A 25899-nucleotide genomic window follows, 5' to 3' on the forward strand; every position below is an offset into this window, starting at 1 on the left:
AGCACGGTGACAGGCGGATATCCAAGATTCAGCAAGAAAAGTTTCCAAGAGCTTGAACAGGAAAAGGCAAAGCTGGAGTCAAGTTTTACATAAGAAGGGGGGAAGGCAGGAGCTGTCGGCACCGCTCTGCGGGCGGCTGCCGAGGGGAGCTGTCAGCCCACCGGCCACCGGGGGCTCGCTCCCCCATCGCCCCCGGGACCGCAGCCCCCTCCGGCCACCCCGGGCTTCCCTCCCGCACACTCCCACGCGTGCTCTGCTCCCCGCGGGGGCTCTTCCACGCTCCCACCCATCCAAGGCTGGGCTCGGCGCCCTGACACCCCGCTACAACCTCGGGGTGGGGGGGCAAGGGGAGCAGAAAGGAAGCCCCCCCCGCCTGCCACCAGCGCTGCTGCAGGCGTTCTTTTCCCCGGCGGCTGGGAGAAATCCCCGGCCGAAGCCATCTGCTCCCGTCAGAGATGGGCAACGCGGGCTCTCCGGCGGGGAGCAGGCGCCGCGGGGCTCGCCTCGTCCCTCCGAACTTAACTTTCCTGTTTCCGCAAAAATTACACAGACACTGAGGGGCGGGGGGGGGGGGGGGGGGCGGGTATTGTTTTCACCTCACCGCTACGAGCCACCCGCACCCCCAGCCCTCCCTCCCCGCCCGCCGGGACCCCGCCGCTGCCCCCCAGCACTTCCAACCGCCAGGCCGGCGCCCCCCACCACCGGCTGCCCCCCGCCGCCCTCTCCCAAGGCCGGGAAGCCCCCGCAACCCTCCGCCGCGCTCCCCCCCCCCGGTCCCCGCGGCGCCGGGTCTCACCCGCGCGTCCCTGGGCTGGGGCCGGGCCGGGCCGGGCTGGGCCGGGCCGGGCCGGATGGGGCCGAGCGGCGGGGGAGCTGCGGAGGCACGGCAGGACACGGCTCCGGCTCCTGCCAGCGGAAACGGGAGGAGGGGCTCGGACCGGCGCTACCGAGCGGGGAGGAGCTGGGGGCGCTGCCCAGGGGAGGCTCCAGCCCCGCGGAGGCGGGGGGGCGGCAGCAGCGGCGCGGCCGGCCCGGGCCTCCAGCGCGCCTGACGGTCGCCCGGAGCCGTCCCGGCTGAGTCCGGAGTGAGAGAACCGCCGCCATCCCGCGGCGGAGATCCCCTCTCCGAGAGCTCCGCCTGGAGACCGCTCGCCCGCCGGGGCTGGGGGCAGCTCGGCTGCCTGCCCCGCCCTGAGGGGGTGGCGGATGAACCTCTACCTCTGGCTTCGCGGCGGCGGGGGCGGCGGCCACCCTCAGCCGTGAGGCGGCAGGCTGGCACGAAGGCAGCCGGCCGCGGGCGCCCGGAGCGCTGCTGCAACGTGGGACTCCGCCCGGCTGAGGTGGTCGGTGGTCCCGAGCCCGCGGCGGCCAGTCTCTTGGTGTGGCTTCTAGCACAGAGCTGGCGAACTTGCCCGAGCGCCCGTCCGAGCCCTCTGCTCTGGCGGCTGGAGGCTGCCGTCTGCGCGGGACGGTACCTGTGAGAGGAGCCCGTGAGGGAGATGCCCTGAGATCCCACAGAAAGTGCCCCCCTGCCTTCCCCCGGGTGTCGGTGGAAGTGCAGCAAAACGTTCACGGAGCCAACTTCGAACACTGTCTGCAGCGGAGGGGTCTTCTCCAGTCTTAACGCAGCTGGGGAAGATTCTGGCGCGGACCACCAAAAAAAGTCTTGTGTGAGGGGGAAGTGGGCTAGAGTTGGGGCAGAGAGGCCTCCAGAAGGAGACCCTGCAGTTATGGACATGGGCCTCCTGGGGGGAACTGTGTTTTACAGTGTATGAAGAGCAACTCAAGGCTCTTCCGCAAATATTTCTGCAGAAGGAAGATCTGTTTCACGTTCCCAGGTCCCCTGTGTATTCCCATTTCCTTCTCTGGTGCTGCTCTTGTTGACATGTTCTCAACTCAAGGGCATGTTCACATCAAATATATTCTCTCATACCTTCCGTTCTGTCCTATGTGGATTTTTATAAACAGCTCAGTTCAACAGACTCTAAGCATCCTGGTCATAGGGCTGCCAACACTGTCACCTGCCGTGTGTTTGTTCCTCTTTCGCCCAGAAGAGAAGCACGTGCAGCAGCTTTCTGTTCTTCATTTATTTATGGACAAAAGCACACAAATGTTGCTATGTGTTTACCTTAAAGCAAGCGATGAAGGAAATCTGTCTTGCAGTGCAGCAGGAGCTAAAGAGATCTGTGGAGAGAATTTCATTTGGTTCTTTGGTTGTAGGCTCCAAAAATGGTCCATCTCCTGGATACTGTAGCTCAAATGCAGTAACTCCTGTTGTACATGAGGACTGAAGGATCTTCATTCCAAACGGTTGTCAGTCTTTCAATAACTCAGGCTTAAACTTTGGAGATAAAGACCCACTTCCTCGAAGATGAGCAGCGCAGGAAGCCAGTAGACAACGAGGACAAGTTTGACAGGTTTTGTGATGGTGTTATTGTTATTTGTTTGTTTGTTTTAACGGAGACAGCATGATGTTGTGTTCTTTATCTGTTGGCATAAGTACAAGCAGCTTTATACCCAGGTATATGGGATTTCTGTAGTTCAAGTAAAAGTGAAAGATGAATAGGTGAAACCAAGTCCTCATTTGGAGTCTACCTTGGAAAGAAGGTAAAAAATGCTTGGAAAATAGATAAAAAATAGATGGGAGCTTTCTGTGAACTTGACAATCACTTAGGGAAGAACTTGATGATCACTCTGAAACTGGGAACTGAAGTGGCTGATGCTGCAGATGCACTTTCTACCAAGGAGACTGCACTAGGCTGCAGATCTCAATATACTAGTAAGCTTAGGAAAGTAATCTCATTAAACTTTTGTTTCAGCTTCAACTAGCTGTCTTCCACATGTGATCAAAGCTAACACGGGGGCACTCACTCTGATGTTGTCCATACAGTGAGGAACAGAGAGAGTTGCACCTCAGCAGCAGTATACTTGAATCTATGGCATCTGACCAGCAAACCTAAAGGCTACACACAGCTTTTGAAAACAGCTTTGAGTAGCTGCATTTGAGGCATCTAGAAATGGACACACAGCTTTCCAGTGTATACCCCCTCTACTGTAACAGACAGACTGCTTTGGGTCCCAGCCACCAATTTCAGGTGAAGGAACAGCATGGCAACAGTACTGAGTACTGTGGGGAAATTAGGGAGGTTGAAAATCAAAGTCGGTGCTTCTCTTTCTGGCTGAAAGTGATCATCTATCTAGACTCTCTAGCTTTGCTATATTCAGGTTCTTCCCATTATTATTGCTATATTTCCCATTTGAAGGAGGTGAGTGGGGTGCTTTTCTTTAATGATGCACTGCTTATTTTCCTCAGAAATAAGCACCAGTACTTTGTGGGTCATTTAAGAGGCCAAAAATGGTATGGATCACAGATCTGGAGCCTTGACTAGTTGCTGAATCAACATGTTAATTTACCCAAATGCAGGCAAAACACGGCCACCAGTGTAGCAGATCTGGATCTGGTGTCCAAGAGGAGGATTGCCCAAAGAAGCAGACCTTTGCAAGGTGTAGGACACACCGTGATGGGAGGAGAAGCTGCTCTTGGGGCCTTCAATGCACTAATAGGCCTCAGGTGCCCTGACTAGCTGTACCTGGGGTTTCCATCTGTGCACCCACTGCTCATTAGCCCAGGAGCTTTATCTAAGTTCAGGGCTGGGCACTCCAGCTGTTGTCTGAACTATGTTGTAGGTCTGTCTGTGTCTAGTCCTGGACTGACTTCAGCTCTGGCTCATTCCATGGCCTTTGTCTGACAGTGACTGGACTGCCAGTGGAACCTTTTGCAACCCTTGCTCTGCTCACCTGTTTAGATGCTATGGGGCCATACCCCAGTCTGTGAGGTTACTGGCAGACCTGTGGTCAACCTAAGCTTCTGGCTAGCCTTCCCTTGTAGAGTAGCCCTGCTCTTGCTGTTCCGTTACAAGCATGACAGTTGGCTGCTGCCTTGCTGCTTGGTTGTGATGTAGACTGTGCCTGCAGGATTGGTGAAGCAGCATGACTCCCTGGCAGCTTCTTGGAGGCTCAGCACGTGTTATCTCTGCCTCTGCTACAGCTTTAGAGCAAGTTTCAGGGTGTTCTCGCCTGTCTGAATAATTTCTTATTCTTTGCTGTCACCACTCAAGTTTTTCAACTCCTTCATCTGGTCCAAGATGTCAAAGAACCAAGGAAAAATGAGCTGGATAATGGGGAAGAAAAAGTCACTGGGAAACCATTGCACCAAAGGCTAAAGCATGTATGTAATACTCAAGGAAATAATGATCCTTGGGTCTAGATATTGAAGAAGAAAGAGATTTAAATTCAGTCCCTACCTCTGCCTCTAGGCCTACCTACATGTTTTCTTTGTTGGCAATGTCAGCTTAAGAAGTTCCCACCCCCTCATCACAGATAAATGAATGAATTCAAATGAACTTGTCTTTCCTGAAGTGTTTCTTTTGGCTTTGAAGTGAAGATGAAGGGCGGGCTCCTGTCCTACCTAGTTCTGTGTTGCTCAGACCCATGGTCTGTTTTGTCTTATCTCAGAAGACTATCTTTAAGTGGAATCATTTCAGTAATCGAGTTTGACATGATTCCACAAGCAGATGTAGCTGCACAATTGAGGGCTGATAAACTGAAGCGTGTGGGTTAGAAAAGAAAGGAGCCACAGTTAAATGAAAACTTGAGCTGCTTTCTTATAAAGAAAGCATGGATATTTAGATCCCAGTTTTGTCACTTCTAATGCCTCGGTGTTGTCGCTGTAAAGTGATCAGGGGAATCAGCTTTTGCTGTTTTGTCCTTTGATTTTACAGCAAGTCCTCATAGGCTAAGGTTAATATTTCTAGCATTTCTGCCCCAAGAGGAATTACACTTGTAAGACACTCTGATATCCTCATTTATTGTTGGTTGTTTAGAGTTCAATTTAGCCTTTACTCTTGAAACTAGGCTAGCTTTTTTTTTAACATATGCTGCTTTTTGGTGTTTTCTTTCCTTTATTTTCAGCAAAATTGCAGCTGGCTCTTAGTTCTGATGTACTGTCTGGTTTCTGCTGGTGAAATTCCAAGAAAGGAAGCCTTGGGGACAGAGATCTACAGTCCTTTCGCTCTTTCAAGTATTTTTGCATGGATATCACCCAGTCTGCAAGGGGACAGAAGCCTTTTTGTCCGGATCAAAATTTCCAGTACTCCTTTTGACTCACAGCTTTATTAAATCTTCTTCACCTGGTAGCCTCAATATAAATGAGCTCTCCCAGACATGAGTTTTCTGTTGGTTTCTCCACTGAGTTTGAAAGGAGATAGATGTCTCTTGCTGACCCTGGTTATTGAAACCAAGGAGCTGTGAACTCCAAGAGCAAGAGTAGAGAGGAACAATGCCAGAGAAGAGGCTTTCATTGCTACTAAGTGAAAAAAAGACCTGCATGAGTGTTCCTAAATCAACTGTCCTAAGATTTCATCTGTTCTTCAGCCTGTTGGCTTGTATTCATTGCTTTGATAACATCTTAATGTGCTAATGTGGTTTTATTCATGATCAGCTGATGGACTAGGTAGACTTCTAGGGCTCATCTCCTTTAGGACTACTCCACGGGTTTTGCTGTACCGGTGTAAACCTGCAGTGGATGCATGCAAGGCACCAGGCTCATTGTCGTGGTTTAACCCCAGCCAGCAAGTAAGCACCACACAGCTGCTCACTTGTTTCCCCCTCACCCAGTGGGATGGGAGAGAGAATCGGGGGGGAAAAAAAGTAAAACTCGTGGGTTGAAATAAGAACAGTTTAACAGGATGAAAAGGAAGAAACTAATAATGATAATAATAACAGTAATAAAATTACAATAATAATAAAAGAATTGGAAAATACAAAACAAGTAATGCACAATGCAATTGCTCACCACTCACTGACTGATGCCCAGTTAGTTCCTGAGCAGTGATCCGCCGTCCCTGAGCCAACTTCCCCCAGTTTATGTACTGGGCTTGACGTCACATGGTATGGAATACCCCCTTGGCCAGTTTGGGTCAGCTGCCCTGGCTGAGTCCCCTCCCAACTTCTTGTGCCCCTCCAGCGTTCTTGCTGGCTGGGCATCAGAAGCTGAAAAATCCCTGGCTTGGTATAAACAATCCTTAGCAACAACTGAGAACATCAGTGTGTTATCAACATTCTTCTCATAACCAAAACCTCATAAATCCAAACCATAGTACTATACCAGCTACTAGAAAGAAAATTAACTCTATCCCAGCCAAAACTAGGACACTTATGTTTGCAGAAGAGTACTAATACAAGTCACAAGCAATTTTCCATTGCTGGGGACTAAACACTGTGCTTTCCCTGTACAGGCTTCCATTTCAAAACATACTTGTTGTCTGTGTTGGCCAAAAATACTTTTCCAAAGAGTCAGTCTTTTTTCTCATTAGTCAGGTTTTATTTGATTTGTTTTCTGCTCTGCACATGGTTCAGAGATCAGGAAGGAAATTGCGTAGGGCTGAAATAGGCAGGTGCATGCATCAGTAATGGACTGTAGCCACTTGATGCCGTTCATACCTATATAGCTGACTCTGGGGGCTGGCTGGTTTGCAGAGAAGTAGTTAATTTGGTCCTGGGTGGTTTGGTCAGCTTGCTGTGGCTAGCAATAACACCCGATGGGCAAAAGCTTGGATGGATTTTTCATGTGTAGCACAGAACAGCAGGCATATTGACATGCTCTGTTTTCTGGGGTTTTAAAGTACTTGGCTTGTCTTTCTCCAAGCTTGACTGATGCTGGTCCCCAGCCATACAGAGCTTATGGAAAGCTGTTGGCATCTGTGTTCTGTGTTGCTGTTTGGAAGTCAATTCTTGAAGGCATATTTTGTCTTGGAGAGAGTAGCTACAGCAGGAACTTTGTGCACACGAAGAAAGTGTAGATTTTGCTTAATACTTGCAAAAAGGGCTTCTGTCTTTTACTAGCCACTTTTGGCTCCTGCACAGAGGTTAACAGCACTAGCCCTACACAGTCCTTAAAAGCAGCCTCTGAGATTGCAGGGTCTGCAAGATTGGGGGGAAAATACTTAATTATATATATTAAAAATAAATGGAGCCCTTTTCCCATAACAAGAACCAAACCATCTTCCTCCAGCTCTGAATTCATGGCATCAACTTTGCTATCCTCCTTACCCACATCCTTTCCTTCCCATGCTTCAAAACACAGGTTATGACCTAGACGCAGACCATGAGCAGCAAAGTGCAGCATGCGTGGCAGAGGCAGTATCATGTCAGCTGCTCCACAGTAATGTCTGGTGAAGACTCATCCTTGTGAGGGACCTCCTACATGCAACTAGAAATCTGCACTTGGACAGTTAGATCAACTGGCGTGCAATGGCTTAATGAGGAAGTAAGTCAATTAGTCCCCCTTCCACATCAAATTGATTGTCCAGGCCCACTGGGACTCCAGCAGTGCAGGGCTATGTGCTGTAAGGCTAGTCCTGGTGCAGCTTGTGCTTACTGGAGCACCAAAATTGGAGGTCCCCACTGACTGGAAGCTAGCTAATGTTATTCCAATCTAAAAGAAGGGCGTGAGGGAAGACTCAGGAAACTATAGACCTGTTAGTCTAACCTCAGAACCTGGAAAAATTATGGAGAAGATCATACTGGGTGCTATTGAAAGGCATTTAAAGAGCAATGCAATTGTCAGGCACAGTCAACATGGGTTCACAAAGGGAAAGTCCTCTCTAACTAATTTAATATCCTTCTATGATAAAGTCACCCACCTAGTGGGTGAAGGGAAGGTGGTGGATGTAGTTTTTCTGTATTTTAGTAAGACTTTTGATACTGAGAGATGAGTAGGCTCATAGTGTGCTAGGTGAAGAAGTAGCTGGACAGGGCTCAAAGGGTTGTAGTGAATGGGGCTACATCTGGCTGGTGGTCAGTCACCAGTAGCATTCCTCAGGGCTCAATTCTAGCGCAAGTTCTGTTCAATATTTTTATCAATGCTCTGGATGCAGGAGTTGAATGCACCATTAGCAAGTTTGCTGGTGATACCAAACTGGGAGGTGCTGTTGACTCTCTGGAGGGACAAGAGGCCTTGCAGAGGGATCTGAATAGATTAAAGCATTGGGCAATCATCAATGGGATGAAATTTAACGAGAACAAAGGCCAGATTGGGGAGCAGCCCTGCAGAAAGGGGTCTGGAGGGCTGGTCGGCAGCAGGCTCAATGTGAGCCAGCGGTGTGTGCCCTGGCAGCCAAGAGGGCAAACCCCATCCTGGGGGGATCCGACACAGCCTGACCAGCCGGTCAAAAGAGGGGATTATCCAGCCATATTCAGCGTTGGTGCGGCCCCACCTGGAGTACTGTGCGCAGTTCTGGGCCCCACCATGTCAGAAGGACGTGAAGGTCCTTGAATGTGTCCAGAGGAGGGCAACCAAGCTGGTGACGGGGCTGGAAGGCATGTCCTGTGAGGAGCGGCCGAGGACTCTGGGTTTGTCTGGTTTGGAGAAAAGGAGCCAGAGGGGCGACCTCATTGCTCTCTACAGCTTCCTGAGGAGGGGACGTGGAGAGGGAGGTGCTGAGCTCTTCTCCCTGGGATCCAGGGAGAGGACGCATGGGAATGGTTCAAAGCTGCGTCAGGGAAGTTCAGACTTGACGTTGGGAAACATTTCTTTACTGAGAGGGTGGTCAAACCCTGGAACAGGCTTCCTAGAGAGGTGGTCAATGCCCCTGCCTGTCGGTGTTTAAGAGGCATTTGGACAATGCCCTTAACAACATGCTTTAACTTTTGTTCAGCCCTGAAGTGCTCAGGCAGTTGGACTAGATGATCACTGTAGTCCCTTCCAACTGGAATTATTCTGTTCTGTTCTATTCTATTCTATATTCTATTTTAAAATTGTACCTGCATATGAAGCATATTCAGCAGGGCTTTACAAGTAGCCTCTATTTTGGTCTTCTGTTTGAAATCTCTGTTGAAATGGAAATCCTCAGGATTCCTCACGTGCTAGGCCAAATAAAACACCCTTTTTAGGGCCTGGCATCACCTCTTCCATGGATATCAAAAATCTTCATCCTCCAGTGTATGTCTCCATTTCATTGAGTGGGTTGCACCACGAGACTTTTGTCTGACTCATGTTCATCTCTGTCACTGAAGTTTTGTATTTACGCATCTGTCCTTTGACCATTAGTTCCAACAGGCTGTCCAGTTTTGGATCATGTACCTCTCAGGCACTGATTATCTTTCCCATAATTTACCTTTCACTTGCCATCTTTATCTTTTTATTTTAAGGACATCTTAAATTATATTTCAAATCATTCTTAGTATTTATTCTCCCAGTTCAAGCCTAGTGTTTCAATGATGTTCAAGTCATTCAACTTCTCTATACATACTCATCTTGCAAAAATCTCCTTTAGTGCTATCTGCAGATTAATTTACCCTGCTGCTTTCTCTCTCCTCCAGACCACTGATGATGTTAAGAGAATGGGTCTATACTCATCTTTTTCAGTACACACCTTCCCCTCAGTTAACACAGTCATCTGTCATCTTTGTTAAAGGTCTTTTTAGTTGTTTGCTTTTCATCTAAGTGCTGACAGCCACACCAATGTGAACTCATGCTCCAGACAAAAATTTTTAGGGGGTCCCATATCAAAATTTTACTGTAATAAACTTGTTTAACTCACTTGATTTGTAAGTTAGATTTTAATAGTTCATTCTTTACTGCTTCTTGAATATTAATTCCTTGTGAGGAATCAATTGACCCAGCTGCAACACAAAGTCAAAAAAGATTGTATTGAGTCCTAAGGTCATAAACCTGTTACAAACCTAGAGGCAGCATTATAGGCTTGAATAAGTTTTACACAGGTTTTGGAAAACAGTTCAGAGAAAGAAACTCCATACTATCAGCCAGCAACGAGCCAGAGAAATACTTAAGATTTAAGTCATTGAGGAAAAAACCTGCATGTTTCTCTACACTTATGAGCTAGCAAAGAACAATTGCTCTCAATACCAGCTCCAAAATAAAACCATGATGATTCCAAGGCATCAGCAGATTCCTCCTCAGAAGTATTACACAGAGTGGTTGAAGCTACCATTATCTAGCTAAGTTCAGTTTTTACCAGAACTTGTTTAAAGCTGGGTAAGAGAAAGCACAGCCAGCATAACACACAAGGAAGCTCCTGAATACAACCAAGAAGAGCTAGTGAAAAATTATGATTGTTCAAACAAGCATCTAAAGAAGCAGATTGCCCAAAGCATCTTGTGGGGAAAAGCTAAGGAGCCTGAGAAGTGAAAGCTGAGAGTTGATGTGAAAGATGCTGGTACTTTCTCTGAGCATAATGAAGAGTTTGGAGGAGATAAAACTGACTATGATACCAGATTATGTTTTAAAAAATAAATTACTGTTCCAGTAAGTGAATCTTCCATCCCTTCTTCCCTCTCCCACCCCCCTCCTCCCACCCCCAATGTAATATACCAAGTAGAAGTGATGCTGATGGTACACTGGCAGGTGACTGGCTGAGCATTTTTCATGAATTTCAGTGAGAGGATGGGGAATATTCAACATACTTGTGAAAAAGCCCAGTGGAGGCTTAGACCTTCAAGTACACAAAGGATTAATCTGAGTCCATAAAACATGGGAAGAACATTCTGTAGGAGTGGAAGATTTAAACTTCAAAGGGAGTTAAGTTTTAAATGTGCAGGAAACAAAATCATCAGTCTGTGAGAAGACTCCTGGAGTACCTTGTAAATGAGTACAACTTACAACTTCAAATACAGAAATAAAACATTTTAAAGGTCAGGAAGATGGTTAGGAAGCTGGAGGAGATATGTACGTCTCACAGGCCTCTACGTATGCTGTGGGAAGAGTTGTACGGTATCTTCATGGAATCCACAGAGCCCTTTAACCAGCAGACTGAAAGCTGTAGAAGGGAGCACCAACAAGTTCATAAATTCTTGAAAGAAGTCATTTCATCTGTGTGTGGCTGAAGCTCTTACCTTGTGCCATTCTAATAAACCCTTGATTTCTGACAGTATCTCAGATTCATCAAGTACCCACAAGTTCTTTTCTCTGTGCCAAAAACACAAGGATGGAAACATCTGAAATAGGTGAGGTGTTTCCTGAGGTGTTCTGATGCATTGTGGAAAGAGGAGATGTAACACCATATATCCAAATCTGTGCCATGCGACTGTGCCTGGCCACCCAATAAATTCCCCATTTGGTGGCTGTCAGAGCATGATGCAACCCACCTCTTCCCTCAGAGTAACAAGAATGGCTGGATCTTTCCCCACATCAGCAGCACTGTGGGAACCAAGATTATTGCCTCTCAGTGACTCTTGAGTAAACAACCTCAGTTTACAAGCAAAGCAGAGAGACTGATTGCCTTAGAAACATGGAAAGCTAACCTCTTTTCGCTATTCTCTCTCATCTAGATGGCATTCTTTGCAATACTTGTGCTCCTCAGTGTCTGCAACTAATGGGTGGAGCAATTTGATCTCGGTAAACAATTATTTTGCTGGTGTGCAAGAAAAGAGCAAAGTCTAGCTCCCTGAGCAGTGCTAACTGTGCAGGGAGAACAGAAGCAAAAGCAGCAATAATTATACCCAATTTTCTAAGCGTAACTTCATTTAATGGGTAAAAGAAAGGTTGGTCTCTCACTATCATGCACAGAAGAGGGAAACAGTACCCAGCCTCTAACAGAAGGAAGGCTGAAGGACCCTGTGACTGCACACCTGCTAAGGCGGACAGCTAGACAGGCAGATATGTAGGTTGTATGTGCAATCTCTATACGCCTGCATGTGCCCACATATGTCTTAACTGACATCCATATAAATGTACGGTAAGTATGTCTGTGCATGTGTTGACCTACAAATGAATGTATATGAGTGCACACACTCAGACCAGATGTAGCATGAACATTTTCAACCTGTTCGTATGTGGTCAAACTTACGGAAGCTGCTGCCATTGCCCCACCTGTACGCTCAGGTGCATACCGCTCCTTTTTTGTGTATGAGAACACTTTGTGTGTGCTCTGTGGGAAATACATTCCAGAGGATGCTGTTTGTGGTGAAACGCTTAAGCAGTTATTTGCCTGCTTCTTTGACTCCAAGTCTTTTTCCCATTCGCACAAACCTGGAGATGCAAACTTATTTGACCCTGTCAATCACAAAACAGCTCAGAGGTGCTTTTCTGAAAATACACAATATCTGCAGTTTATTTTTCAGTTTGGTATGAGGGGCAGGGGTTGTTCAAGCACAGGCTTTTTTCTTAGACATGCATCCCATGGACGACTCAGGGCAGAGAGTCTCTAGTCCTTCACCAGCCGGTAGATGTGATGCTGGGCACCATGGTCACTAGTTGACACCTCAAAAACATATGCTATGCACAGCAAGGTCTCCTGTGTGTCCCTGTTTGTCACAACCTAGACAGAAAAGGAGAAGAAGCTGAGATGGCAACTGCTGTTCCTCTGCTTACATATTCCAACACATTTAACATAGGGCAAAAAGTCCACAATAGGCAAAGAACAGAGAAGTACAGGAACGATACACAGCTCAGCCACCACAACCCTCAGTCTATGTGCCCACACACCCAAGCAAAACACTTTCACAGCATTGGGACTACAATGCAGTGAAGAGACAGGGAGGTGCGCAGAGTCCACCGTGAAGAAAAAAAAGCTGTGACCAAGCAATGATCACATAAGTGGAAGCAGGTCCACTAGGTCCTCTATTCCTCACCCCCTGGTGTTGCAGATTTCAGCAGAGAGAAGGTGTTTCACAGAAAATCTGTTTTTGCTCTGTTTGTTGGGTATAGACAGGCCACCTGTGGTACATCCACTCCTGCTTACGTATCTGTTGATATATCACAGCCGTGAACAGTTCTTTCCCTCCATCTGCTCCTGCTTGTCAGTGGTAGACACAGACCATGAGGATTATAGAGTATAACTCATTTTACAGGAGACTTACAGGTTTGACTCCATTACGCCTCCCATTCCATACACTGTAGATGTCGGGAGAAGGATGGCTGCTACACCCATGCATTCTTACAGAAGCTCCTTTTTTCCATTTCTTTTTCTATGGGCCTTCAGGAACCTTAGCTTCTCTGCAATATGACTCAGTGTCACCAAGCATGGTGATGAACAGTGTTGTCCTAGTTTCAGAAGCGTGCACTGCCTACACTACACGGCAGGGACAAGCTAAATGTTGCACCCAGAGCTCCTAGCTCCTTCCCTCTCTCTGTCACTGCACAACTTTGCACATTCTTGTCATCTGAGTTTGTGCCATAGCTAAAGCTTCAAGCCGTTCTCTCCTGCTGGAGGAGATACATTTTTATCAGCAGTAGCACCAGCTCCATTACAGAAGAAAAACATACCAGCTGGAGGCTTGAACTGTACCAAAGCCCAACTGTTCTTGTGAAAACGGAAAGAAAATAGCTGTTTTCAAACTTGCTTATTAATTTTAGCAGCCTGATTTTGGTCTATTCTGTTTTCTTTTCTTACTTCTTGATTGGGTTTGCAGCTGAACTAACCCTTCTCCTTTCTTCTGCAGGCTATCGTGAGTTATACACACCCAGGTGTGGCAAGGCACCAGAGCCTTTTCTGGAAAATGGGCTGTGAAATCTTGGAGGGCTAGATCCAGAGCAACGTGCAAAGCAAGATAAATCATGCTTGTGAGATTAAGGGTATCTAAGCTCATGAAAGGGTCTAGAAAAAATGTAATCAGACTTGCCTCAGAATTTGGTAGAGAGGACTGAGGACTAGCAGCACCCCTTGCATTAAACATGATCATTTTTCAGCCCCCCAGTGGGGAGCAGGGGGTGGAAGATGCTCAGTCTGCTGCTCAGGGAGCAGGACTGCAAGGCAATACACAAAAGGCTGTGCCAGTACCCACATGCGACATGCCTCTCTCTGACAGGAGTTAAGGGAAGGACATGAGATTACTCAAAACATATAGCCCCAGAGGAAGTATAACTATATGACAACTTTGTTCGTAAAATTTATAGCAAGCGCGGGCCTGACTGAGGAATGAAACATACAGAAAGTAGTTACAGTGTTCTTCAGTATGGATTACAGCACACAGGCCTTCCATCTCTCTGTCCCTGCCTCCTTCATGCTTTTGCTCATCTAAAAAACCTCTTAGCATTTATACTCCTCTTTTCTTCCAGATCCTAAAGATCTCAGTACAAACATGAAAGAGTAAAGCCTCCTAAAGCCCTGTGAGGTATACTATTAACCTTGTGTTTTACAGCTGAGGTACCTGAGCCACAGAGCAGTGAAATGAGTTGCCTGAAGTCCCACAAGATCTGTAGAGAACGGAATGAAGACCACTTGATTTCCATTCTTTCATACAGCTGCTAGCATCTCTTCTACTTACCCAACCTCAGGTTCTTTGGGCGAAGATCTGTGACGCATCTTGTAGAGGCGAGCACAGAACTCAGTCCATTAGGAAAATCCACCTTTTAAGCTGTCTTTGCCCTCTTCCCAAATTTCGGCTGCATCCGAGCCTGGAAAGGCTCCTGGTACGACATAGACACTAATGCAAATCTAGTTGCTGTAGGCTTGTAGTATCGCCCTACCTAGAGGTTGCAGTGATTCATGAAGGTGTCATAGAGCTTCCCCCAACATGCCCCTTCCTTTACATGCCTCCATATTCTTTCCAGGTTCAGGATGGTCCTGAGGAAACAACTTTTTTTTTTTTTTTTTCCTCCTACCTGGCCAGTGAAGAACTCTTCCCATGACAAAATTAACAGTGCCACTTAACAGTGCTCTTGGGTTTTTTTACCTTGCAAAAAGGGTCAGGGCACAGAATGGACCTCAACATTTGTTCAATAGTGGAATGAGCATTTCCTTCACTGACTTTTGCATCCTTCTCCTTCCTCTATCTCTCTGCCTCAAGAGTTCTCCCTTTATCTTTCTTTTTTTCTCTCTCTTACTCACGTCTCTCAAATTCTTCTGCTGCTTCTCTGCATGAGTTACTATCTCTAGAGCTCCATAAATGGTCTTGATGTGCAATACATGCGAGAGATACCAAGTTCAATTACATGCTGAGCTGTAAAAGGAAATCTGCTTTGACTCACAACAGTGAACTCCTGCATGGGGCTCACATGTTTCCAAGCTCCAACGAAAACAGTTGAAAGTCCCACCTGTAAGATAGTAAAGTTCTCCAGCACACTGTTCATCATATACTTCTCAGGAAGGTGCTTGAGTTTATGAATGAAGTTTATCATGTATTCGCAGAGAGGGGAACGGTGAATGCGATAGGAATAGTGTCCATTTTCATAGCGTGCATACTCTGTCTGCAATGCAAAACACAAAAGGGGCACATGGGGCTAATGTTGTCACATTAGTAGCATTAATCACATAAAGGGATTCAGAACAGAAAAATTACAATGGCATTCTCAAGTCATTTTTCTAACAGTAATGAGCTGATTAATCATTCTTCTACAGTACTTTGCACCAAGGTCAGTCTCTTTGAGCCCTCTAATTTCTTCAGCTTGATTTCTTTTTACTTTAGAACAGTGAGTTCCAGCTTACGAGCAGCAAACTGCCAAGGAGCTGTGAAAGGTAACTAAGAGGAGCAGACCAATTGTCAGCTATACTACGGTCTGCAACTCTACTGGAAAAATATTAGGTGTGAATAAACTGAACAAGTTAAAACTACTGCTTTAGCAAAACCAGGAAGCTCCTAGTAATGATGGTAATCGTATGCTCAGGATACTTCACAGCTGGAAAGGACTAACGCCTTCTGGTACCTTTGAGAGAAAGAACATAGTATCTCTGCTCCCCCTTAGGAGAGGGTCTGGCCAGCGTTACACAGAGGGATTTTTTTGTTCACATTCACATCTTAGCTGCTGTATATTTCATCTGCCTTTGAACAGAAGCTGAGGCTGGATTCTATCATTTCGCAGCAGACCCTTAATTGCCCGTTACCTCCTTTCACCCCCAAGAGCTTGGTTTCCTTTCATGTGCACCATGACACCTTTCTTTGGCCTATCTATCCCATCATGCAAACACACAACCGGACTTCAGGCATGTCTATCATATGACTGGAGATGGGTCTTGGGGAAGGATGTAACTTGAACTGACTGCTGACAGAACGACTGGTGTTCTGCACACAGGCACTCCTCCTGCACCTAAAGGCTCCTTGAGAAAGAGAGCAGCAGGAAGCAGGTCAGAGCAGCTCTCTTTGCAGCTGAATGTGGCATCAGAAAGAATTTCTTCGTTCTCAGATACATGCATAATTATGCAGCTCCAGTGTTGCTCAAGATATAAGTGTACAAGCACTAAATAAAGCCCCACAAAACCATAAGACTATAGCCTGTAAATTATTACAGTCTATTAATTAATAGCTGTAGTCTATAAATGATCTGTTTAAAAACACTGATGAGAGTGAGGTGTTGCCTATTTGTCTTCTCCTTTCTGGACTACAAAACAAGGGTCCAGGTTTCCTAGCTTTTCTTTGCTCCCCAAAAAACCCCCAAGAATCACCAGAGCTGAGAGTCTTACATATTCACATGTCTTCAGAAACTGAGATTTAAGGAAACAATAGCAAACACTACCGGATCTTCAATGAAGTCCTGAGACAAGGCCATGTTGCAGGCTGGAGCAATCTTATACTGCATATCTCAGAAATAATAATCTATGGCATCCATCTCCCTGACAACAAGCATGGGATATATTTTGCTTTGAGATATACGCAGGATGCAAATACTTGAAGAGACAAAACAGCAGCCAGAGAGAACCTTGCACCCAGGTGTCTGCTCCCTACCTCCACTTTCTCCACCACCTGCTTTCCAAAGGAACACACTTTGGTGGAACAGGTAATGACCATGTTTTCTGGGCTCTCATATTGGCTGGAAACGCCATAGAAAGACCTGGATTCATCTTCAATATTGGTGTTCAAGTCAGCCTGCCAAAAAAAAAATAAAGGGAAGAAAAAATAGATGGTTATCAATAGATGGTTGTGGTGTTTTTTCACCATTACCTTGCATAGCCAAGATTGTAAGGCACTGGAGTATCCAGAGCTCCTTAAGCAGATGAATGCGCATCAAGCAAGCAGTGAAATCTGAAGATTATGCACTAAAATCCAGTTCCCGCTTCAGAAAATGGTGGTGGGGATTTGCATATACATTGGGGAAATCTGGTGGAATATCCTCTTAACATTAAAAACATATGACACAGCCCCTTGCCTTAGCCGATATTTACCATAACTGCACAGTGCCAGTACAGCATGGAGGTACTCACAAAGCATGTGGAGAGCAGACAGGAGGGCACTGTAGAGACAGAGCAATGCAACAGACAGGCTAGACTGGGCTGCCTCACTAAGGCGGAAAAATAAAGGTACAGCAACTGTAATAAAGCTTTTCCACACTGAATTCATAGGTAAGGGAAAAGAGACAGAGCAGAGAGAAGGCGTGTGTGAGTACACACACTCATTAGGCTCGGGTACTTCGCTATGAAGAATGTAAGTAGACAGGATTGCAATGTAAGGAATATAGGTTGCTGATGGATCCAGCCCAGTTCCACGTGAATACAAACCCATCTCCATTAGCAGCCACAGTTTTCAAATGTGGGTGCCTAAGGTTGGCCAACTGAAGCCTCATGTTGGGACTCAACTCCTAAAACTCCTGGTTGTCTGAAGTTCCCACCAGGGGTCATTCAAACCCCGCGCAGAAAAAGAAGAGGCGGCTGCCTTAAGCTCGGAAAACACAACAGGGGTGTGGGAATGGCCAGCTCAGCTTCCTGCCTTTCAAAACTAAAAAGGTAGAGCTGCTCTGTACTCCACAAGCCCAGGTGCTAGCTTACATCAGCAGAAAAGCAATGACCAGTTCCCATAGGCTACTTCAGACTATTGCATTCTTCCTGCTGAACTGAGGGAACAGGAAACTGAACAAAGTGTATTCCTGCTATAGTGGATACGGCGTGAGTAGGACTGCATTAGATGCCATTCCAGCATGGTTTTCTTAGCCAATGTCAGGGAAAGTTTTTTATTCGAGATCTAGAGCAGCGCTTGGGACAAGCAATGCTAGCCTTGGAACTGGACCACTCAATAATGAATCCCCCTTTTCTTTGCCATACAAAATACCTGTCTCTGCCATGGGATAATACTGTTAGCTTACTTCTCTTAAGTAGCAATTTCACAAGAGGTTTAAGTCAATCTAGAAAGTGCCAGTCCAGCCTTCTCCCCATCCGTAACCACACAAGCTTGCTGCTGCCTTTGTGCCACCATTAGCCATTGCACGACTCCGTGGTTAGCCAGATGAGAGAGTTGATCCCATCCAAGACAAATTTTATTGTGGTTTTGGTGAGTTAGTTTTCAATCAAACAAGAAAGCTCACTTGGATCTCCACAAAGCTGCAGGGGCTGGAAGAGGTAAGAACACACACAAAAGCTGAGGGCACAAAGACTGCCTACTTTGATGGCAACACATGCTCAGGTTGGCTTGAGCCTCTTGGGAAACTGCACCTCCAAGTTGTAGTTTGATAACACCAGGCTGGTCCTGACACCAAGAGAGAGCAGTCTCACTGTCCCAGAGCAGTTTGTGCCTCCCCATTCCTCCTGTACTGACACAAATGTTTCTGTAGCTGTATTACAAGACTCGCTGAGGAATTGCTCAGCTAGTTCTCAGTGGGATTGGCTCCCTGACCTGATTCAGAAGCACTTGTGTGTGTTCAGACAAAAAACATGTGTTGGGAGGATGGGCAGCAATAGGGAAACCAGAAGGCAGGATTGCTGCTTCTAGTGAATTCTGGGTTTGAGTAACTACGACAGTAACTAGGAACCTGCTAGAAGCCACGCTTTGTTGTCATTCCTTTCAAGTTGAAAAGTTTTTCCCCTGGAGAGTTAGACTGAGCCATCTCTGTACCACAACACTCACCAGCACCTCCCATTGCACAGAGTTGTTGTCACAGAAGAATTCATCATTTTGCCAATAGTGATGCCAAAAGCACTAGCAGGAAAAGCGGCTGTGTAATAATGTGCAGTGTTTCCATTCAATCCAGTTCCCATGGCTGTTAACTTGCCACTTGAGGTGTGTGAAGGAGGAGGTGGTAAAGGACATAAAATAAACCATCCTCCCGTTTATTTCAGAAAATTCAGTTCCATTTTCCACTTCGCACAACACTCGGGCATTGCTGCCACTGTGCCATTGTGCACACATACTTCCACCTGGAGAAAAACTACCATCTGCATTAAATGATGCCACAGAAGATCCAAGCAAATGAACCAATAACATCCAATTACCATGATTTTTTGTTATACTACAAACTCAGAAGCAAGGGAAAGACAGATTTAGGGTAGGTTTTTCATGAAGTACAGTGGGCAATGCATCTCCTGGGCTATCTCCTAGACTAGCAGTTGTAGCATTCAGATAATTATAGTGGGACAAAGATTCAGCCCAGGCAAGATGACAGAATGCTCCAATGTTCACATCAACACTGGCAGCATTAGGGATGGACATACAGCTTTCACTCTGCCCTTAAGGGACAGCATAACAGCATGATATTTAAATACATGACCACTCCTCAAAATGACTGTGTTATTTCACACAGTTTCTACAAAAATCCTTAACAGTTGTAACATTTTCACCACAGATTATGGATGAAAGAAAGTCCATTTGTCAGAATGGCTTGCCTTCTCTATGACTCCCCCTCTTAAGTAGAATCCCTCCCTCTGAATTAGTCACAGATCTTCAACCCTTGTGAATATGCTTGGGCCTACATGCATACTACATTCATACCAGTTTACACCAGCTGTGCACTCATACCTTTATGTTTTCCTAAATTTCTCATCTCCTGCATACTATATATTCAAGAGCATCCTCTGATTTATGAGGAGATAGTCATACAAAGCCGGCAATTATTTTATTCTCATGTTTGCTTCTCCTCAGAAGATAGCTTCACAAAACAATTTATCCAGCTGATTAGGTTCCTGACTTCTCTTAACAACTTATCTCTTTTTGCCCCTATAGTTTTCTGCCTCCTCACTGAGCTGAAAACAAACTTGGGCACACATGTTAAAATATATGAGTAAAACAATTTGGATTTAAAACTTCTTTAAAAATTATTTTACATCATTCACATTTGCACCACTGAGGTAGTGATAACTTTTGCACAAGACTTGGAAACAACAGCTGGAGGAAGATTAGAAGCTTTTACATTGTCATGACCATCTAAATGACTGTAATGCAGTGTTATGCTCTGACGGTTTGTCTATACCAGAGTAGCATATGTGGGCAAATCCAAGCTACTTTAACCTGACAGAACAGGTATTAATAGGAACAAGGCACAGGCATTACAGACTTAATCATAATTCACGTTGCCAAGTGAATTATTACGGTCATGCTGAAGTCCTTGCTATCAAATTTTCCCCGCTATAGCTATGCAGCTACTTTGTTTGCCCCACAAATGTACATGTATTAGAGAGTAGCAATGCTACTCTGTTTGGGTTTAGGTTTTTATTGAGTTACTGTAATAATCATTTACATGTCAATGCAACTAACTGTATTGTTTATTTGACCCATACTCCAGCTGTCTGAATAAACATTAATTCCTTCCCCTCTCCAAAGAGGAACTAGACTAGGAGTCCTTCACAATATTGTTCAGCTATTTCCCTTGGGGGTGATAAACACAATGTATGGACCCAGTTCCGTTTTTCCAAAGAAATTGTCCCACTGAGTCAAAAGAACAAAGGGTCAAGGCTACTGAAGCTTGGTTGGATCACTGCTACATAAACATAGCGGAGGTTCTCACTGCAGAACCAGGCAAACATTTTCAGGGTCTCACTAGTAAAGTTAAGGTTACGGTCCCCTGGACTCTTAATGGCAAATTAAGAAATAAGTGCAGTCAATATGAGGCAAAGGAGAAAGGTGCTAGTTCCACTTCATGAGAAAAGCTTCACTAGCCCTAAGAAGCCACTCTAGGGTGGCTCCACAATTTGGCAATTCTCCCGTCAAAATTGCAGACTAGAATTTCACAGCTAGTTAACATCTAATTAATCAACATTAAACTATTTGGCAGTAGGCAAAATTATGGTAACACTGTTTGAATTAAGCAGTCATTGCCATTCACTAACATTATGTACAATCAGGTTCCTGGAAGCCCTGCTGCAGTGAAGCAACGGGGTCATGTTGGAACTCCCTGTCATTTACACTGCACTTTTTATTCTAAAGTATGTCCCATATTATGGGCTAGGACTGTCAGACATGTCTTAGGGTGGTCAGTCAACAAGAGCTGTGCACCCACCTCCTGTCACCTCTGAAAATCTCAGCCCATAAACATACATACATGGAATTTCAGCAGCTCCAGGGAATGACACTAGCAGCTAGCTGAGGGCTCCAGTTCACATTTGCAGGAGAATGGAGCTGCAGCACCTCAGACAGATACTGCTGGCCTTACAGTTACAGCTTATTTACTTACTTAAAGCTGCTGGTTCCCATCCTCTCGTGGAAGTTACTGCCCCCATACCAGAGATTATTTAGCACACACATATCTGCTCTTGAATTAGTTGCAATCTGGTTTGTTCATGTCAACTGAAAATGGCAATGGTGTACATGAATACAAGACCAAAGAACCGCTCAGGAGTGGAACTCCAACCTGTTCGCTTTCCCCGCTACGGAGATGATTACCTCCTGAAGGGAGACAAGGTGGAAAATTGAGGAAGAACGCGGTTAGCTGCCATAGCCAAATTAACTTCTAAACATCAACTGGACACTGAGGTAAATAACTAATGGTTGCAGTTATGCTTCCCAGGATTGCACCAGGACAAAATCATACTGCACATCACGGGGTCTCTAATGACCAAAAGAGCTACTGCTTTTAACTTAACATCTAAAAATGCTACGGCCTCCATGCCTAGATTCCTATGAGCTCCTCAAAACACCTAGACCACACTGCGGCTTTAGGGAAAGGACTCTTTCTTTCTCTTCACTTTCTGAGTTTCCTTCTCTAAAGAAAACCTTGTGCCAAAGCACACCCAATCCCAGGGTGAGCAGCCAAGGTGAGCAGAGAAAGGTCTGCTTTACTCTGTCCACTACTTCCCAACTCTCAAAGATACAAGGGAATAATAGTGACTATGACTTAAAGGAAATTCATCTTCCCAGCACTTCATCAAGTAGGAAGGCTAATCTTCACTTTATAGTCCAGGAATGCATGGACTTGTTGAATACATAACTGAATGCGATTCTGACCTGGAGACTATAGCCTAGGTGCCTCAGCTCCTCACTGGCAAATGCACTATTATGTCCAACAACAAGTGAGATAACTCTTGAATACATTCCTTACCCTAGCCTAGGCAGGCAAAGGAGACATAGTCAGGATTTAGGAAAGTCCATAGTCAGCAGGCTGAGTTGCCTTGCTCCCCAGGCTCCTACTAGCCACATGGCCTTAAATGCCATGAGAAACCACAGCTTGCAGATACCTTGCACTCAGGTCCCACGTGGTCCATGGAAAGGCATATGCTGAACAATTCTTCAAGAACAGTCCAAAACTTGTGCTACTGCAGCTTCAGCCTCCAAGAAAGGGAGAAGGGGAGAGTTTCTGAGCTAACCAAAGATAGCAGAAGGCCTTGCCAGCAGTACAGGGAGCTGCAACTTAGCTAGCCCCCCAGGATTGTGTTATTTTGACACCTAGCAGACAGATTCCTCAGCAATTCAGTCTTTCAATCTGCTTTTTGCTGTCAACAGACTCTATACTGTTGAACACTGCGGGGAATAACTTTGGTGAAAGAAGTGCCATTGACAGAGTCTCCTTACATAAGGCAGCAACTGGTAGGAGGTGGTGCTGGTGACTGCAGGTGAAATTAATGGGCTGTCAGATCCATTCTAGGAAAAAATGTGCAAAGATCATAAAAATTTCTGTTGCTAGCTGCTGTCTTGTTTGCTGCCTCAGAAGAGGTGCCAAGGACAGAATGGACATGGAGACCAAATTACCATCTCCTTGCTCTCCAAGCAGTTTTTCCCAGGTCAGGATTGAAAGCATACAGTGGGCAGGGCAGGGTGCTGAGGAGAATTTGTGTGACTGCTGTTTTGACTGGATTTGCTTGGGACAGGAGAGAAGCCAAGTGCAGGACAGCGGTCTCCAGCCCACCCCTTTGGCCCCTTCCACAAAACTATAATTCACTTACTGGAAAGAAAACACTCAGTGATTTGACTGGTTCAGCTTGCCTATCACCAAGGAGAAGAAATTAATACATATATTCATCATTGGCAGGAAAGGTGTCCCAAACAATTCTCCTGATCCACCCCTCTGCAGATGGCTGCTCTGGACAAAGTACTGCCTGTCCTGAATTCGCAGTTTGTCATTTTCCTTCTGTCTTCCACCCAGAGTCTCACAACTTCTGAAAGCTTTAAGATGCAAGTGCACCATCCTACTAATGTGCAAAGCCCTGAAAACGCCTCTTCCCCAAACTATTAATAACGATGCATATAGAGGAGTTCATGGGGAGAACCAAGTAACAGGTGGTAGAGATAATATTACACTGGAAAAGAGCAGAGCTGCCACTGCCCATGTGTTGGGAGGCTAATGTCTCACATTCATTGTCGTGTGGTAGAATGCACTTGGAGCACTGAGAAATGTCACACAGATGTCATACACAACCTGCCAATCCAAGTCCAAGAATTAGTTCATTGTACCAAACTCCCAATGCCAAAATCAAGGAAGAATTGCAAACACTGCCTATGTTTCAAAACCACCAACTTTTAACTCTTAGCTATGGTGTAAGTAATTTAAAGCACCATTGAACAAACATGAACATCTCTTTCTCAGTCACACTAGGTCCTAAGTGCTATCAGTGATGTCAAGAAACCCCAACCCTGGTGTTTAAAGTCAGGCTTCTGGTGCACAACAGATCATCTGGTATAGTCAATGCTTAGTACAGTAATGGCAGGTTCCTGCCTCAGGTTCTTCAAGCTTAAAACTACATATATACAAAACCGACTTATTCAATGCCTTGATTTTTTAAGTCTTTGTCACCTGCAACCACCACTTCAATTCAGAACCTTTGAAAATTCAATCATATCTTCATGTCTCAAAACACCCCTTCAAGTATTTAACTCTACTCACCAAGTTTAAGGTTATTGGTAATTTGCTTTTGGATAATACTTTTATCCTAAAATGATGCTACAAATTCAACAGTGTAGTTGAATTGCTTTATCCAACACATCTTTGGACATCAACAGTATATTTGTATAGCTGTCCAGAGCCATCAGGCAGCAAAATGAAAAAGCACCCTAGCATATACTGTTACAGAGGTATAAAAATGCAGAAGGGCATAAAAATCTCAGCTGAAATCTAGTTTTCTTCTGTTAAACTGTTTTTTAAATCACATTGCCTTATCTGTGAAAAGTGTTTGGGGGGGGTGGGGAGCGTTGCACTACACTGCACTACATCTATTGCAATACACCAAACTCAGGAATTCCCACAACACCTGTTAGCACGGTGCATTACAGGCATGGCTCACATGCTGCGTTTAAGTATAAGACTGCATTACCACAATATTTCAGGCACATTGAATACAAAGTTTTGCAACAATAAGGTTTGGAGTTTTCCTCAAAAAAGTCCAAATTTTCTGGAGCAAAAGGTTTTTTTGAACTGCTTTAGTTAATATTGCCTTAGAGATCCTAGCTGAAATCTTACAACAGATTAACGTAAGTACTCCTGTGAAACACACCGCAAATCATAAAACTGCCCCAATCCTTTCTTATCCAGAATATGACATGAGGAATGGTGTTTTCATCCCTGCTGCTGTCTACACTGAGAAACAAATACAAGACCAAATGATTTACTTAAAAGCCTTAGAAGCCTCCATTCAATCAATGACTTGACTTGTAAACTTTGCTTATTTGTAAGTGACAGCCTGTAATGTTTCCACCAATAAAACCTGATGTTAACTCCAGATGGGATTCAACAATGCAAGGCTACCAAAAAAAAATAAATCAGAAAGTCAAAATATTAAACCAAGCCCAGAAATATCACTGTCATTATAAGTGTACAGATGCAGAGCCCCAGGACAGCATGTATATGTTGGTGTAAAGGTGTTTCAAATCCCATGTCACATCTCTTTATGCAAGCCGAATTTCAGTGAGTTGATACCCTCTGGACACCAGACACCTCACGTGGACCCAGAGAGAGTCCAACTTAATGACATCCCACCCCGTAAATCCTTCAAAAGCCTAACTTAGGTTGGTCTGACATGATACATAGGTCACACTTACCCTTCTGATATTAAAAACCAAACACATACAATCCCCAAACCCAACCCTACAAGCACAAACGCACACTAACAGTTTCGATAAATAAAATCACAGTTGCACTAGATCACAATTTCATGATGATTTCTCTCTCCTTAATTCAAGGAATTCAGTGTTTTATTCTCTCTGCATAACATCTCCCTCTAAGCTCTTCCTTTTGGGTCCTGAAACTCCCAAAGCACTTCAGAGTGACAGCACACAGGAGCCCGTGCTCTTCACCAGGATGTGAATTCTTTCCTGAGATCCCCACCCCACAGCAGGAAGCAGATCTCGCAGCTCCTACTTTTCCAAGGACCATTTCTTAGAAGCTATCCCCTCTTCCTCTTTTTCCATTCTTTTGTCACATCAGACTTCTGTTTCCTTTTCCAGACAGTTCCTGGGGCAATCAATACCCAGCTTTTGTCAAAGGATACCCTTCTCAGCAAGGTGCTGCTGTCGCTCCCAAGTATTTCTCTTCCACCTGGAACAGGGCTGGTCTTTTACTTTTTGTTTCAGCTTTCCCAAACAGGCTCTGTTGTACTCTGACAGAGGCGAATCCCATGAGAAGCCTAGCTCAGTAGCACACAGTCTGCGGGTAGTAAAATTATGTGTCCCCAAGAATTACCAGCAACTAACGCTCTAAGCACCAGACACTTGAACAGCAGACTCCCAGCCAACATTCTCCAACTCACTTCTGGAAAGGCTAGCCTTGGGACAGCTGGGAAGTTGCACCTCAAGGCACCTAGGTGAACTCCTCCTGAA

The 25899-nt window shown here is 45.4% G+C and overlaps 2 protein-coding genes across 5 annotated transcripts in view; both read right to left on the reverse strand.

Moving 5' to 3' along the window:
* The window catches only part of TSPAN9 (tetraspanin 9), a 185180-nt gene extending 184279 nt beyond the window's left edge, over window positions 1-901 (reverse strand). Inside the window, exon 1 of one of the 2 annotated variants that reach the window (XM_075051547.1) lies at window positions 797-901. The gene's annotated coding sequence lies outside the window, so the exon portion shown is untranslated. The remainder of the gene's footprint in view (window positions 1-796) is intronic. The other variant, XM_075051546.1, reaches the window with a different exon arrangement.
* Window positions 902-12099: 11198 nt separating this feature from the next.
* The window catches only part of TEAD4 (TEA domain transcription factor 4), a 59592-nt gene continuing 45792 nt past the window's right edge, over window positions 12100-25899 (reverse strand). For all 3 annotated transcript variants that reach the window (XM_075051555.1, XM_075051554.1, XM_075051553.1), the window contains 3 exons: window positions 16681-16821; window positions 15056-15208; window positions 12100-12338 (listed from right to left, as the gene is read on the reverse strand). In XM_075051555.1, the coding sequence (XP_074907656.1) occupies window positions 12225-12338; window positions 15056-15208; window positions 16681-16821 (408 nt within the window). In that variant the 3' untranslated portion in view covers window positions 12100-12224. The remainder of the gene's footprint in view (window positions 12339-15055; window positions 15209-16680; window positions 16822-25899) is intronic.

Source organism: Buteo buteo, chromosome 19 (assembly GCF_964188355.1).
Source record: "Buteo buteo chromosome 19, bButBut1.hap1.1, whole genome shotgun sequence".
Classification (NCBI taxonomy): Eukaryota; Metazoa; Chordata; class Aves; order Accipitriformes; family Accipitridae; genus Buteo; species Buteo buteo.